Below are 14,904 nucleotides of genomic sequence, written 5' to 3' on the forward strand. Positions count from 1 at the left end.
GCCAACTGTCTTCCATTGTTTAAAAGTGTGCTCCTATTATTTCATCAGAAGTTGACGGATGGTTCAGTCGATTGCGAATACATCTTGACGTTTTAAGGCGCCAGCGCGTCTAAATTTAAATTTGAACCATTTTCAATAAACTTCAAATAAGATTAAAAACGAAGTTTCTTCAAGATAGAGCGGGATGTGATTATATTTCTCGACACACACACTTGTATTTTTTTATTATTTATCAAACATTTTTATTACTTGTAAATAAACTTACAACTTTGTTTGCTTTACAAAATATTTACGACTGCGGTGATAATATTAAATTGCCTTGAACTCTATTCTTAGCATTTCATCAGAAGTTAAAAGCAAAGTTGGAATATTGCGAATACATTGCGAATACTTGACATTTTGGGTGGCCAGCGTGGTGGCTGATTAAGTTTGTGTTCCCCGGAAACTAAAAAAGTGCCATCGACCAGTAAACGCATTTAACTTTCGCTTTTACTTTGTGTGGTTTTTATCACAAATTGAAAGATCTTGAACGTTTTACCAAGTCAAGAATGAAGATCCTGTTTGTTTAAGGAAAATCTAATTAGAATAATACTTCCTAATATATTTTTTTATTTATTGTTTGTTACTTTTGATGCACAATAATACCTTTGTATATACATGTTACTTATAAATACACTTACAATTTGTTAAACCCTTCATTATAGATAAATTTAACTGTCATCTACTTATTATTTTCTGTCTTAGTATTTCATCAGAAGTATACTGCAGATTCGGTTGATTGCGAGTACATTTTGACGTTTTGTGTGGCCAGCGTGGCGGCTGATGGAGTTCGTTTCTCCATGAAACTGAAGGTGTACCAGCGATCGTTCTTTCCGAAATTCTCGCCATCCTCCAGGGAAGTGGGCAAAGTGCGGTTGAGGGTTTCCGGCAGGAGGAGGCAGAGACACGCCCCCAGCAGGGAGAGCACTCCAAGGATTATCTCGGGAAGCGGCGAAAAGATGCTCCTTGTGAACAGGATGTAGGCGCTGAAGAAGGTGAAGGCGTATCCTGCCACGTGGACTGCTGCCACTCCTTGGCCTCGAACGCAAGTGGGGATTAGCTCGGTGGCATACTGTGCTCCCGAATTGTAGGCCACCGTCACTCCAAAGCGACCAACAACAGAAAGGCTTACCAGCAATGTGGTGGCTGTAGGAATAGGAAAATAGTTAGAAAACTGAAATTTGAAACTTAACTTGTGTATAAACCAATTTAAGCGAGAAAAGTTTTTTAATTTGTTTAAAAAGTGATAAGCAAATCGACAACACAATACTGCTTTAGTTAAATCAATAAGATCAGTTATATCTGCTTAGAAAATTATACCATTTTTTGATTGAGAAAAGGTTTTCATTTTAGTACTGCTCCCAAACAAAGTTTGTTTATTAATCAACTTATTGTGTAAATATGAACTGTTTTTTAATTTACAATTTAAATGTACTGCGTATATTGAAAAATTATAGTTAATATTAAAAAAAAAAACAAGTGCCTTAAGGTAAATAGAAACATAAATAATAACAAGAACGAAAGCTAGCTTCGGCTTGCCGAAGTCATGACGAATGTCAAGCAAAATTCATTAAGGCAGTGAAATTTAATTAAATTATTTATTTATAAAAAATAAATGAAACAAAATTACTTTAAAAGACATACCATTTCAATAACTGATTAAAATAAGAGAAAATATAAACTTAGAATTACTGAATTTTGGTCAAAAAACCATTTTTGGAAATTTCGAAAGGGGTTGTACCTATCATAAAATTTGAAATGAAATCGTCCAAAAAATAAAAAATCAATTCAACGAAGGTATGACGATTTATTTATTATTTTTTATTTATTATTTTCAATTTTTTCGACGATTGCTTATATGATAGCTGTATGATATGGTCGAGCGATTTTTAAAAAATGTTATTCAAAATTCAAGAGTTGTCAAAAAACTCTATATTCCAAAAATCATCCTTGTTCGATAAAAAACAACGACGCTTTATTTTTGTTTCATTGATTTTAAAATAAATAAATAGAATTTAATTTGAAATTCAATAGTAGGTAAAAAACACCATCTGAAATCAATTCGATATGATCAAAAACAAAAGCGTGATAATTTTTTTCCCGTTTGTTTTTGATCTTAGCTATGGGATATCCGATATAGTCGCCCGATCTGGCCCGTTTGTACTTATATACTGCGTGTAAAAACTAAATGACTTTTAATAATGTTTCAGCTAGATAGCTATAAAACTGAGAGACTGGTTTACAATGAAACGGACAGACGTTCGGACGTATTTCGATTCAGATCGTGATGCTGATCAAGAATACATATAAGAATACATAATAATATTACTTCTGTAAACAATATTTTTATTAATAGACCGCAAGTTATAATTGAAATCAGGTTACTTGTCAATTCACGATTTAAGTTTGTTACTTGCTTGATGGTATTCTTGTATATAGGCGCTGACAAACACCGCCAGAATTTATTCTGTTCATTTATATTTATAAACCACTATAGAAGACATTTATTTTCCGCTAAAGAGCAGCAATTAAATTGCCATAATTTATGTCTTAGTACACCCCCAACGGATCGGGTTAACTCACTCTTATCCGAGGCGGAGGCGGCGAAGATGATGCCGCCGGTGACCGAGATGAAAATGCCACTGAGCAGCAGCGAGGCGGAGGCCATCGCCTTGCGGCCGATGCGATCTTGCAGGGCGATGATGAGCAGGCAGGCCGGCAAAATTGCGGTGGCGCTCAGCGAGAACATCACAAATGGCGAAATGCCAAGGCCCTGAACGTTGCGAGATACCGCTTCGTAGCAGAGGGTGATGACCATGCTGCGCGTGGTGGTTCGAAATTAGTGGAATTCACCTGATATCTCAGCCATCAGCTCGTTTGTTGACGGGTACTCACGACTTGAAGAAGAGGATCAGCGTGTTCCGGCGCAGGCGGGGCGTCTTGAACAGGTGCAGCAGATGGGGTGAGGTCTTCTCGTTCTGCTGGCTGAACTTGCACTCCTCGATGAACTCCTCGTAGGCACTCTCCTCTACTTGCCTGCCATTTATCCTGGCCACCCTTTTCAGGCAGACAATAGCCTTGTCGTACTTTTTCTTCGAAATCAGCCACTGAATGCTCTCGGGAACGATTAGGTAGAAAAATGGAACCACCAAAAGGGGTAGGGAAGTGGCCAGCAGGAATCCCCGCCAGCTGCGCATGAGCACGGCAATCCAGGGAGCTGCCATCGAACCCAGACAGTAGAAAAGACCAATGCAGATGCTAAGTCCAAGAGTGCGCACTGATGGACGCATGTACTCCATAACTGTGAATATAAAAAGTATTTATAAGAAAATTAATTATTAAAAATATAAATATTTAAAAATACCTACCCAAAATATACATCATCACAAAGTTGCTGTCCGTGGCAATGCCAGAAATCATGCGGAAGATACAAAAGAGTGTTACATTGGTGCCCCAGATGGTCAAAAGATTGCCGGTCATGGCAATCAGGTTGGCCACCACCAGAATTGGTAAACGACCAACCACATCCGCAAGGTAACCCAATACCATGGAACCCACTACGGAACCCACGAAAAACATGGACTGGCCGAGGGTCAGTTTCCAGGCATCAGCGCAAATCCAGTCCATTTCGCTGGGAAAGCTCTCGTAGCCCATGTAGAGCTCGTAGTCGTAGCTGTTACAAGTGTGCGGACTACTGGCATTACGGTCCAAAGGCAGACAGATCGACTCTTGCGGCGGTTCAAAGCTGGCAGACACACCGTCCGCACACCTGGTCGTATGAGTAACGCGTTAAGTATACGACATGGTAAACACAAAAACTTTACTCACCAGTATTTGGGAACAAAGCTGATGATGGTTTGTGAGTAGTAGTGCAGGGCCGAAAGAATATTGATTAGACAGAACAGTAGCAGCATCACCAACTGAAGCCGGCTGAAGTCGCCGCACTTCTCCAGAATTTTGTCCACCTCCAACATAGCGTTCTTTCGCACGCGCACCACTTGCATCCACTCACGATTCTATCCGGGAATGGAGAAGAGCCTGGCCACAAGGCCACTCCGACTCATCTTCGCCGCTGCATCTGCGATTTCGCCTAATTGCCTGCGTCGAGTCTCGCTTAATTTTTAAAACCAATTAGTGTGCTCGGTGATTCTTGACAGACCGGGATCAGAAATAATTCGTGTATATTATGTTTGACAGCTGCGGCCTTTCGTCATATGTTGTGTAATTTTACTGGACACTTTGCGAATACCACATAAACTTTCTATAGGTCGTCAGAATATAAGTATAAGTATATATAAGTATTTTTTTGATCGTTTGTTTTTCAAACCAAGCTGAAACAATTCAAATTAATTAAGTTTTGTTAGCAAATCGCTGTCGAACTAGGAATTGCAACAACGGGAGAACATTTTATGTGAGATTACAAGATTTTTTACACTTGTTTTTGGCTTAGAACCCACTTTATTTTCTTTTTAGTTGCTTTTGTTTTTTTATTCACAAAATTTAAAAAAAATCACTGTTTTTTTCTTTCGGTTTTAAGGGACCTGCAATGTGTCACAAAATTCACCAGGTGAAGATTTTTACTTAAAAGTTCATAAAATTGGCGATAAGAAACCGACTTTTGGCTGCATCGCAATCAGCAGCCTGCCGCAATTGAACTCTGTTAGTCAACGACCGAGAATCGCGCGTCTCAATTAAAATTGCGATGTCAACCGCACGGAACGAAAGTAAAGTTTGATGTGGGCTTTCGAATTGCTTGCAGTCGTATTTTTGTGAGAACCAAATTGCCCAACACACGAAAGAAAGCTATCGGAAAGTGTATAGACTAAGGAATGCTTATTATATTTTTATATTACTAAAACTGGGTAGGGTTTTAATGTAGGTATATGTACGTATTTATTTCCTTCAATTCTATTATTAATTTTTGGAAATTTTTCTTAAATTTTTAAAAAAATAAAAATAAGTTAACTTACTACTGCGGCAACCATAAATTAATTTTACGAGGAACCGACAAAATTTTAGGCCTTTGTTATTGCTGACTGCTATGATGAGGAGATAAATATAGATTTTTGAGGTCGGTGATTGCAGGCATGCAATGCTGTTTATTTACAGTTATTATAGTTACGATTTGGAATGTGACGTACAAACAAGTAAAGCTTTTAAAATGACATGCAGATAGGCTTATAGATTATTGGTATCTTTTAATTTGGCTGCAACTTTTTTGCCCGATATCTGGTTGGTTTATTGTTTGTCACGAAAGAAAATTGTAGTGATTTTCACTTACAAAAAACGAGTAATTTGACTTGTTTTGTAAAAAGTGTTCTATCGTATGTATAATTGTTTCGCATGCTTGAGTTTGAACTGAAATCAAATCGGTTGGGAAAGGTTCGTTTTTCGAAGAGTTGATTTATAATCCAATTAGGAATCGAGAAAGGCTTGAAATAAATATATATTTTTTCAAATAAAATTTTTTTTCAACTTTCAACAGCATTTTCAACTTTATGTTTAATCAGTCTTTGCGATGGTCTTTATCATTGCATATAACAATGATAAATGTACAATGATCGTTTTAAAATAAATAATTGTTATTTTAACTCCTTCTTTACTTAAGTCAGTCGTCTCATTTTGAATTATATACTCTCAACCTTAAAATTTGCACCTTTTTTGTGAAAGCAGGGAAAGTAAAAGAAGCTCTCGTCCAAAGCAAACTTTTCCGCCTCCGCCAAGGTTTCGGGCAGTTTCCTGATAAAAAACTCGGTGAATTGATGGATCGTCTGGTTAGCGTTAACTTACTTGTCAATGGTTTCCGGCAAAGTGAGACAGAGACCTGCACCGAGGAACATCAGGCAGCTCATGAAGATTGAGGGAAGAGGTTTGTAGTACTGTGCCAGGTAAATCACATAGAAAGCCAGCGAACTGAAGGCCAATCCCACCACATGGATGTTGGACACCGCTTGACCTCGAACACTGGTTGGTATGATCTCCGCCGCATACTGGATTTCCGCATCGTAAGAAACGGTGGCTCCAAATCGACCCAGGCCGATCATTATGGCCAGCAGAACTGCGTTCTCTGTGGCATCCAAGCGGGCTATCAGGAAACCCGTCGTCGTGGTAATGAGTCCACCCACAAAGAGTGCGGAGCAGGCCGTGCCCTTGCGCCCAATTTTGTTTTGGAGGAGAAGGATGGCTACTCCTGCGGGCAAGTAAACGATCGAGGTGAGAGAGAAGAGTTTGAAGGGCGAAGTACCCAGACCCTCCATATTTCGATTGATCACATCGCACGAGAGGGTTATGATAACTCTGCAAGGGAAGGTAGGAAAATACAACAAGTATTTCTATTATTGTGACTAAAATTCTTAAATAAATTACTTACGACTTGAGCAGCAATGTTAGTGTAAATCGACGCAGACGAGGGGTTATAAACATGGCTAGAAAAGTGTCCTCCTGACTATTTAGCTTGGACTCCTGATGAGCCCTTTTGCGATAAAATTTGACGAACTCATCGAAGACAGACTCTTCCACCTGCCGGCCATTAAACTTGGCCACTTTTTTCAGGCAGGACACTGCCTCGCCGTACTTTTTCTTGGTCAGCAGCCACTGAGCACTTTCGCAGATTAACAGGGGATATATCAGAACTCCAAGAGCTGGTAAAGATGCCAACCAGAGATAGTGACGCCAGTTGCCAATCCAAATGGCAGCCCATGGAGAAGTCATTAGTCCAAAGCAGTAGAAGATGGCCAAGATGATGTTGAGACCGAAGGCGCGACTCTGGGGACTCAGGTACTCAAATACTAAGTAAGTAATTTAACATTTAATAATTTAATGATAGGAGAATGCTCAAACCTACCCAAGATGTACATGAGATAGTACATGGTATCCGTAGATAATCCCGACACAAATCTGGAGAAGGCAAACCAGGGCAATGTGTACACAAAGGATGTAATAAAGTCACCCGTGGCTCCACACAAGGTGGACATTAGCAGGGAAGGCAATCGACCAATGTGATCAGAGAGATATCCAAAAGTTAAAGTGCCCACCACGGATCCCATGAAGAAGAAGGATTGCCCAACTGCTGGATGATGCGCTTTGTCACAAACCCATTTGAGCTGTAAAAAATAAAAATAATAATGATAACAAATTTTTTTTCTTGTAAAAAAATTATATATATTTACCTCAGTGGTGATGCTTTCGTAGCCACTTTCTCTCTTGAAAATCCAATCCCTGCAATAACGTCCCTCTGCTACTACGCCCATGCCGTCGACCACGCCCAGAAGGGGTGTACATGCTGGGGCGGAGGTGTTTGCATATACTGATCGAAGCTCCTTGACACTGAGATCCTCGAGGTCAACGTGGGAGCACCTAAAATTGGGAGAATATGATATTACTCAGAAATCCTATCAACTGGTTTTTCCACACCCACCAATGCTCGGGTGTAAATGTGATGAGAGTCTGCGAGAAGTAGTGCAGGGATCCTAAGATATTTGTGTAGCCATACAGCAGCAGAATCACTACTTGAAACCTCCCATAGTTTCCACACTTTTCCAGAACCTGGCTAAAATCCATTGGCCGCTTTGTCTTCGACTGAAACCGTTTTCAGCGACTTGTACTTCCTAACTCTCTTCCGGAACTGAACAGAATTGTAAGGGAACTACCGTTGAAATAGTAATAATTTCCCTTTAACAACACGTTCTGCAGGGAAAAAACAGTTGGATGGGCATGAATATATATTGCCAAATGTTTTTCCAGCTGTCATACCTGTAGCCGTTCAAGTACCGCCAAGATATGACACATCTATCGCGAAAGTTAATTGAAATACCTAGTTATTTTACGGCTTTACCTTAGATGTTTTTACTTTATCAATTAGTGGCTGAATTTCCCATTCAAGGTACTTTGCAACCATGTTGCATTAGCCTGACATTCTTGTTGATCAATTGCTTTGATCTTCTGGCTAAAAGTAGTTAAAACATATGACATCGACCGGCATGGTGGTTGGCACGACTTTGATTCTTTGTTATACTTAGTTGTCGCTTAAGCAGACCCGATGGTAACAACAAGGGTAAAACAATGCATGCAGCTGTCAATAGTTTTCCAGATGCCAGATACAAATTTGCAGCCATAAATTAAGCGCACAAAACGGTAAACAGAAGAATTGTCGCAGACACTTGGCTGTGAGAAGCTGCAAAGGGTATTTGCTAGGAAGTCGAATAGGTCTTCAATATTGAATGGAAAATAATTGCTAATGAGGCATTCCTAGAAATTAATGTAAGGTAGGAAATTGCTAAAATAAAAACAATTGAGGTATTACAAGCAATATTATTTTAAAACACAAATTAAAAAACTTATTTCAGAATTCCTTACCATCAAAAGTAATCACCTTACATCGCTTATATTAATACCTAACCATCGTTGTCTGAGTCAATTCTGTATAGTCATGATGCCTCTCTTTGAAGGGTATTATTAATGACATTATTTGCCTAGACTGTGAGTGTTTTTTTGGCCAGGTCTTTGGGCCAGACTAATGTGCCGTTTGCGGCGCGTTGACCTTTCGCTTTATTAGGTGGCTGTGGCGACCGCCAGCCCCTGTTCCCGTCCGCTTCTCAGATGAGCCTCTGTCTTTCGACCCGCTCCAGGCACTCTTAATTCAATTGTGGACTGTCTGACCTTTTGCGCATGCGCGGCAACTGCCATTTCATATGGAGTCGCTTGGCCCAGCCGTTCTTCTCAGCTAATTACGTGGCGACCAAATGCAGCAGGTCCTACCAGCCGATGTTAAGTTAACATTTCAATTGTGTGCGGCCAAATAAATTCTCACATAATTGCCAAAAAAGTCGGTGTCCAAGTGAGGATCGAAAATCGAATCGAAAACGAATAAAAACCCCACAAAAGTGAAAGGGCAAACTTTGGCTGGCTATGTGGACCCTTTAAATGGTTTAGCGGAAGAATAACCTTTCTAAGTCGACACGATAACTGCGCCAAAGTTGAAGCCAGGCACACGATTTGCCGCCAGGTGGGCAAGAGGCCACCCCCTCGATCCCCTTTGACTCCCAAGAAATTCATACCTGCAACTCTGGCTGACTGCTTTTATTGTCTGTTGTCTGCTGTCTGCGCCATGTGCTTGATCGCTGGCCCAAGCCGAAGACTTTTGGCTGGGTCTCTCTTGATCTGAAATTAGTTTATTGCTTCGGCTGCGCCATGTGAAGCAGGCGACATTTGCCGCCGATTTGCAGTATAAATGGCCAGAACTCCCAGCCAACGCTTGCAGTTTTGGTTTCTTCTTCTAGCGCGATCGTCGTCGAATTCAACGCTACTCCGGCCACTTTTCAAGTGGCGTGTGCTGAGTCTGTGACAACTGTGAGCGAGTGGAAAGGATACCCGTGCAAGGACATCGTTATGCTGAAGGTGTGACAACAAGAAAGTGGACTATGAGGCCAAAGATTTGGTTTATTGTGAACTTATGCAAATGGATTTAGAGATTAAAAATATTGAAATTCAAAGAAAAATCATCATCCTCCTTATCAAAGCTAAATTCAAACTCTCGAGCACTAATTTACAATAAATGTTTTTAAAAGGACTTTAAGTATTTCGGACGTTACTATTCTTCTAGTAATGAAGAAAAATAAAATATAAGACAGATGTAAAGTACTTTTAAAATAATTGATTTAAAATTTATACAATTAAAAATATCCTTTAAAGTCAACATTTCCTTTCTTGAATATTTTTCATAGATTTCCCTGCTGAGCGCCGTGCTCGGCATCGCCTATGCGGGCGTGATTGGACCAGGGCCGTATTATGGTGGCCCCGCTGGTCCAGGACCTTTGCATCATTACGGAGGATATGGACCGCCCAGTGGCCCCCTGCCTGGTCCCTATGTGGCACCCAAGCCAGCAGCTCCCGAGCCCTACGACCCCGATCCGAAGTACTCCTTTGGATACGACATCCAGGACGGGTATACTGGTGACTTGAAGTCGCAGCACGAGACGCGTCACGGAGATGTGGTGAAGGGCAGCTACTCTGTGGTGGATCCGGATGGTACCAAGCGCACCGTGGACTACACGGCAGATCCGCACCATGGATTCAATGCGGTGGTGCGGAAGGAACCGCTGGCGTACAAGGCACCAGCTCACCTAGCTCCTGTCATCGCACCTGCTCCTCCCGCTCCTGCTCCTGCTCACCTTAGCTACGGTGGTCCGGCTCCTGCTCCTCCACTTCCGCCGGTGCCCAAGGCTCCGCTGCTCTCTTATCCTTTGGCCCTGGGTCCTCTTCACCGGGCTGCTCCTGTTCACGGTCCCGCTCCCGTCCCTGCACCAGCTCCTGCTCCCGCTGCAGTTCCCGTGCCCGTGGCCGCTCCTGTCCTGCCCACCGCCCACTTCCATGCCGCCTATCCCGCTTTGGCCCACAGTCCCTATGCCCACTATCCCGCTCCTGTTCCGGGACCCGCTCCTGTGGACCCGCACGCCTACTATCACCACTGAGGGAGCACCGGGTTCCCAGCTATCTGATCTGATCTGATTCGATTCGATTTGACTCCATCTGTCGCACGCAGCTTACACTGACCCAAAACTGAATCTCCGGCTTAATCTGTGCCAAACGCTGTACTCTCAATCTCTTTGCTGTGTTCTTCGAGGGATTTGATACCGATCCAAAGTGTGGATTGATTTTAAGATACACCTAGCCTATGTACATGTTTTAAGAATACGTTGTTGAATGGTTAGTGTAGATAATAAACCGATAAAGGAAATATTATATGGTTTACTTGGGGTAAAGTGCATCTCTTATATTTTTTAACTTCCAAAATACAGCAAAGAAAAATTTATCATCTAATTAGCAATATTAAATAATAAATTAATAACTTTACCTTCAACGTTTCCAGCTGATTAAAAACCCATCTCTTAACGCAATTGATGTGTGTTTTATTTATTGTATCAACTTTTCGCAATGGTTCATATATGTATATGTTATATGATATCGTATGTGGCATATCTCATATGTATAATTATTCTGATTATGTATAAATATATGTGTGTTGTATATAAACGTTTCGAGTATGTCACCGTATGTTATAAATAAGTTTAGTTCAATGCATAATGTTTCATTTATTATTGTGTTATGTATAATAGGTTCTATGAGCTACCATTCGTAGAACAGATTGAAATGTGTTCGATATCGTTATAGACTCCCTCCCTTCCGGTTGACTTCAAAAGTTCATTCATCATTATGGTGAGTGCGTTTTGGTCTCGCTGCACTCATATAGGTATACAATTTAAATACGATTATAGTCCTTAGTTTTGTAATAAACGGTATCAAAAGATAGGTACAATTGAGTCATGCCTGCTACCACTAAATTAATTTCGAAGCTTCTATTCCAACACAAACGATTAGTTGCCAAGCTCGGGGCTTTGTGTCTATCCTTCTCAGATTGATTTGATGTGTAATATTATTTAAACTAAGGGATTAGGCTGATATACCATACAAAGTGCTGTGCTCTAGAGGCCTTTACAGTTGGACACAATTTAGCTAAGTAGATCTGCTTAGAATAAGAGACTAATGTAAGGTGTAGATACGATAATTAGGCGGCTAATATAGCTCACAATATTCCTTGACAAGTGTATAATATTTAATTCATAATTTCTTCGTTGATTGTTTGGCTTCGTCGCGGATTTCTCCATCCGATTTCTTCATCGACTTTTCGCATTAGGTTTAAATCTATTGTAGACAACCACTGGATGATGAAGACTATTTCGGGATATGCTTGAATTGCGTTCTTGATATCATTTATCAGTATAAAATTGGGGACAAACAAATGGCAGCTTTGGCTATTCTCAACTCAGATTTCAGTTGCTCGACTTGATGCTTTAAATTCGTCCTCGACTACGTACTCCTAGAAATGGTTTTCGACCTATGTAAACGTTATAAATATGAGTTTGAATGGGATATGTTTCACTAATGATTAGATAGTTGATTTAAGCATTTTTGTTTCGGTTTTGGTTCATTTGTTTATAACTTGAAACGGAGGGTTTTCTTTTACTAAACTTGATTGGTTATTGGTAGGACGTCATTCCGCACTTCGATTCGGTTTGGATTGGTACGTTATGGTTAGAAAAATACTCATAATGGGGACATTTCACTACACAGAAGTGTTTGAAAATTTAGCTAACTGCATTTTGTTGATAGCTACTTCTCATTATATAATTCATTCTATATTTATAGTCATTTCATGTCATTTACTAAGTGCTTGGAAATTCTAGTGGTTAGTGAAACTAGTTAAAAAACCAAATCGATAGATAAGAGACTTAAATAATAACAGTTCCTAAAATTGTTTCCATATTGTCCTTATTTTCGTTTTAATTTTTGTAAAATTTCGTTAACTAAAGGTGGAAATTTCAAGAGAAAAAAAATAAAATGCTTTTTGTTAATATATAGCTAAATTCTGATATATCTATAAATATTTATTAATCTCTGGCATATCTAGGTTAAAACTTTTCTCTCTTTTGGTTATATCTTCTGCTTATATTGATGTGAGTATTGTACGATATTGGGTATCCAGTTGTAGACATCTAAATTTATCGGTTCGATTAGTACTTTGTGGTATTTAGGTATTTTAAAGCAGTTTTCAATATCATTTGATTCGTTAGTATATTTGAGTTATCCAAGTGTAATTTGACTAGTTTCATTGGAATGGTGAGGATTATTTAATTTATTTGATGGTTCTGGTAGATTCTGGATAAGATTCGATTCGATTAAGTAGATAGAAAAAGGTGGTCCATTTAGTGATCGTATTCGTCAGCATATGATTAGGTTCATAAAAATCATCTGGTCTACAAACCAAAAATATAACGAAAACAAAAAGACGGTGATTTTCAATAATAGTTCTTTAATTAAAAACATTGCAGCACACTTTCAGTTAGCACAGATATTAATATTAAATAATATTACGAAATAATACACAAGAACTCGGAATAAATAAGGATACAAATTAAAACTGATTGCATGTTTTGATTTCTACATTAAAAGGCTTATTGTATAAGCTTCAAAATGATATGAGAGCAATTACACAACTTCTTTTGCGTTAGCTTTATGTTTTGTATCTTTGAAATTGGTTTTCATCCCATCAGTTTTTGAAAAAGTGCGAGTTATAACAATTTTGCATGTACTAGCAAATTATGATTATGTTTCAATTATGATATAGGTGTTTTTGTTAATATATCGTAGGTATGTATGTGTGGGAGTTACAGCTTATCTAATCTTTAAATCATTTCTGCATTATTTCCAGCTTTCAATATGTTCCACTTACTTATGCTTCGATATTTGTATATAATATATAAAGATTTGTATCTTTCATAACTACTAAAAAGTTTTCTCAGCTTTCTGCGAGCTCTCCTTCAAGTCCTCGCCCATCCGATTCCTCGTATGCAATATTGTATAAATATATTTACCACAATAGTTATATGGATCTATCTTTAGGTGTTTAGGTATGATTATTTAGAATATTTTGCAGGCCAGCCAATTGGATTTCCTCACTTGCAGTTAATTCTTTTGGATTTTTATACTGATTTCTGTTTTGTAGTCTAGTGCCATGCAATTAAGTATCGAGGGTGTTACTTTTGCAGCTCCACGCAGGTTTTCTCCGTGGTTGCCGTGGTCGTCGTCGTCGTTGTGTTCGTGGTGTTGCTGCTCGACGTCTCGTCCAAATCATCGTTGATGCTCTCCATTTCCTGTTCGGTGATGACGGTCACCAATCCACTAGAGTTCTCTGCGGAGAGACAAATTCCGGTTACAAATATGTTGAATGTTTGACTTGATTTGCTGAAATAGTAAAGTGACAACACGAATCGTTGCATTACCGCTTTAATCCAACACATTCTAGGCAAGATCTGCAATACGGAGGGGCAGTGGAACGAGAGCAGAGCAAGAGAAATAATCGAGATTAGTACTTATAGAGGGTATAGAACCAAAGAAGACAACATCAACACAAACAACAAAAGAGATTCGACCCGGATCGAAAATCGAATCGAAAATAAAATCCGGTGCCTGAAAGTAGGCATCGCAAACGAAACACAAACTCAACAGAGGCGGTCAGAAAATTGAGCAGGCTACAAAAGGTGACATTGACTGTCGGCAATTTCCGCACCATTCAAGTGCTGCTGATGCTGCAGCTGATGTTGCTGCTGTTGTTGCTGCTGCTGCATGAGACTAGAGTGCGGGGGCGGCGGGGGTCGGCCGTCATCTCCCAGATACCCGCCCGATGTCTGCATGCCGCCGGACATGTCCAGTCCGCCGTTGCCCGTCATCATTCCCCTTTGCTGTTGCGGATGTTGCTGCTGCAACTGCTGCTGCTGCTGTTGCTGTTGTTGCTGCTGCTGCTGCTGCTGCTGTTGGTGCAACGCGTTGAGGGCTCCGCTAAGCTGGTGCTGATGATGCTTGGCCGCCAGGCTGGCCAGCTGGGCGTGCTGCTGCTGCAACTCACTGTTCATCCCGGGCAGCATAATTCCCTCTGCGAGTGTGTGTTTGCGGTTTCAGTTTCGGTTTCGATGGGTTGTGCACATTGATGGGGTTTGCATTAGCGTGAAAGGGTGTGTGGGGTGAGGGGGTGGAGCAGAACAGACAAGAACAGCACACAATTAGAGGTTAGTTGGCAGAAGGGCACCCTTTGCTGTTGCTACTGGGGTAGGCTGTCATTCTCTGTGAACCTAACCCTTAACTTGTAGGGGGAAGTTCCTAACCAGTATTCATTAGTTCCCATGTTGATACCTTACTCACAGGCAAATTGATAAAGTTTGCGCTGATTAAAGCCTGTTAGTTTAGTTACAGCCGATAGATAGTTTTCTTAGTAAATAATAATTTAGCTACAGAATTTTTGGTAATCAATTT

The 14,904-nt window shown here is 40.1% G+C and overlaps 4 protein-coding genes across 22 annotated transcripts in view; 1 reads left to right on the forward strand and 3 right to left on the reverse strand.

Annotated features, from left to right (window-relative positions):
* Positions 1-598: 598 nt before the first annotated feature.
* On the reverse strand, positions 599-4,740 carry LOC108101020 (organic cation transporter protein). 2 transcript variants are annotated; one of them, XM_017205187.1, is made up of 6 exons: positions 4,656-4,740; positions 3,868-4,370; positions 3,408-3,808; positions 2,935-3,340; positions 2,623-2,858; positions 599-1,185 (listed from the first exon to the last, which is right to left on the reverse strand). In XM_017205187.1, exons 2-6 carry the CDS (start codon positions 4,041-4,043, stop codon positions 752-754), a joined length of 1,653 nt encoding a protein of 550 aa, XP_017060676.1. In that variant the 5' UTR covers positions 4,044-4,370; positions 4,656-4,740; the 3' UTR covers positions 599-751. The 2 variants fall into 2 exon arrangements, with proteins under 2 accessions (XP_017060676.1, XP_017060675.1); XM_017205186.1 differs by having other exon boundaries at positions 4,497-4,740.
* A 317-nt stretch (positions 4,741-5,057) lies between these two features.
* On the reverse strand, positions 5,058-7,633 carry LOC108101029 (organic cation transporter-like protein). Its single transcript, XM_017205198.2, has 6 exons — positions 7,457-7,633; positions 7,209-7,395; positions 6,884-7,142; positions 6,410-6,827; positions 5,830-6,336; positions 5,058-5,778 (listed from the first exon to the last, which is right to left on the reverse strand). The coding sequence occupies exons 1-6, from the start codon at positions 7,597-7,599 to the stop codon at positions 5,667-5,669; spliced, it is 1,626 nt and encodes a 541-aa protein (XP_017060687.1). The 5' UTR covers positions 7,600-7,633; the 3' UTR covers positions 5,058-5,666.
* Positions 7,634-9,324: 1,691 nt separating this feature from the next.
* Positions 9,325-10,768, forward strand: LOC108101034 (larval cuticle protein A1A). The gene is made up of 2 exons (XM_017205202.1): positions 9,325-9,435; positions 9,762-10,768. Exons 1-2 carry the CDS (start codon positions 9,427-9,429, stop codon positions 10,506-10,508), a joined length of 756 nt encoding a protein of 251 aa, XP_017060691.1. The 5' UTR covers positions 9,325-9,426; the 3' UTR covers positions 10,509-10,768.
* Positions 10,769-10,925: 157 nt separating this feature from the next.
* Positions 10,926-14,904, reverse strand: part of LOC108101043 (dystrophin) — a 145,651-nt gene continuing 141,672 nt past the window's right edge. For 8 of the 18 annotated variants that reach the window (XR_001772030.2, XR_001772032.2, XR_001772031.2 and 5 more), the window contains 2 exons: positions 13,878-14,527; positions 13,684-13,786 (listed from right to left, as the gene is read on the reverse strand). Coding sequence is in view for 10 of the 18 variants with exons in the window: in XM_017205222.2 (XP_017060711.1) it covers positions 13,632-13,786; positions 14,165-14,527 (518 nt within the window). In the remaining 8 variants the exon portion in view is untranslated. Of the gene's footprint in view, positions 13,787-13,877; positions 14,528-14,904 lie in introns of all 18 variants that reach the window. The other 10 variants (XM_017205216.2, XM_017205214.2, XM_017205215.2 and 7 more) reach the window with 3 other exon arrangements.

The sequence above is a fragment of the Drosophila ficusphila genome, unplaced genomic scaffold (assembly GCF_018152265.1).
Source record: "Drosophila ficusphila isolate 14025-0441.05 unplaced genomic scaffold, ASM1815226v1 contig_791, whole genome shotgun sequence".
Lineage (NCBI taxonomy): Eukaryota > Metazoa > Arthropoda > Insecta > Diptera > Drosophilidae > Drosophila > Drosophila ficusphila.

Excerpts from the sequence above, each read along its gene's own strand:
- LOC108101029 (XM_017205198.2), bottom strand. The coding sequence starts at position 7,599 with ATGGATTTTAGCCAGGTTCTGGAAAAGTGTGGAAACTATGGGAGGTTT. Across the intron at positions 7,143-7,208 it reads ACGAAAGCATCACCACTGAG|CTCAAATGGGTTTGTGACAA; the intron begins GTAAATATATAT and ends TATTTTTTACAG. Across the intron at positions 6,337-6,409 it reads CTAACATTGCTGCTCAAGTC|AGTTATCATAACCCTCTCGT; the intron begins GTAAGTAATTTA and ends CTTCCCTTGCAG.
- LOC108101020 (XM_017205187.1), bottom strand. The coding sequence starts at position 4,043 with ATGCAAGTGGTGCGCGTGCGAAAGAACGCTATGTTGGAGGTGGACAAA. Across the intron at positions 3,809-3,867 it reads AGCTTTGTTCCCAAATACTG|GTGTGCGGACGGTGTGTCTG; the intron begins GTGAGTAAAGTT and ends TCATACGACCAG. Across the intron at positions 3,341-3,407 it reads TGTGATGATGTATATTTTGG|TTATGGAGTACATGCGTCCA; the intron begins GTAGGTATTTTT and ends TTATATTCACAG.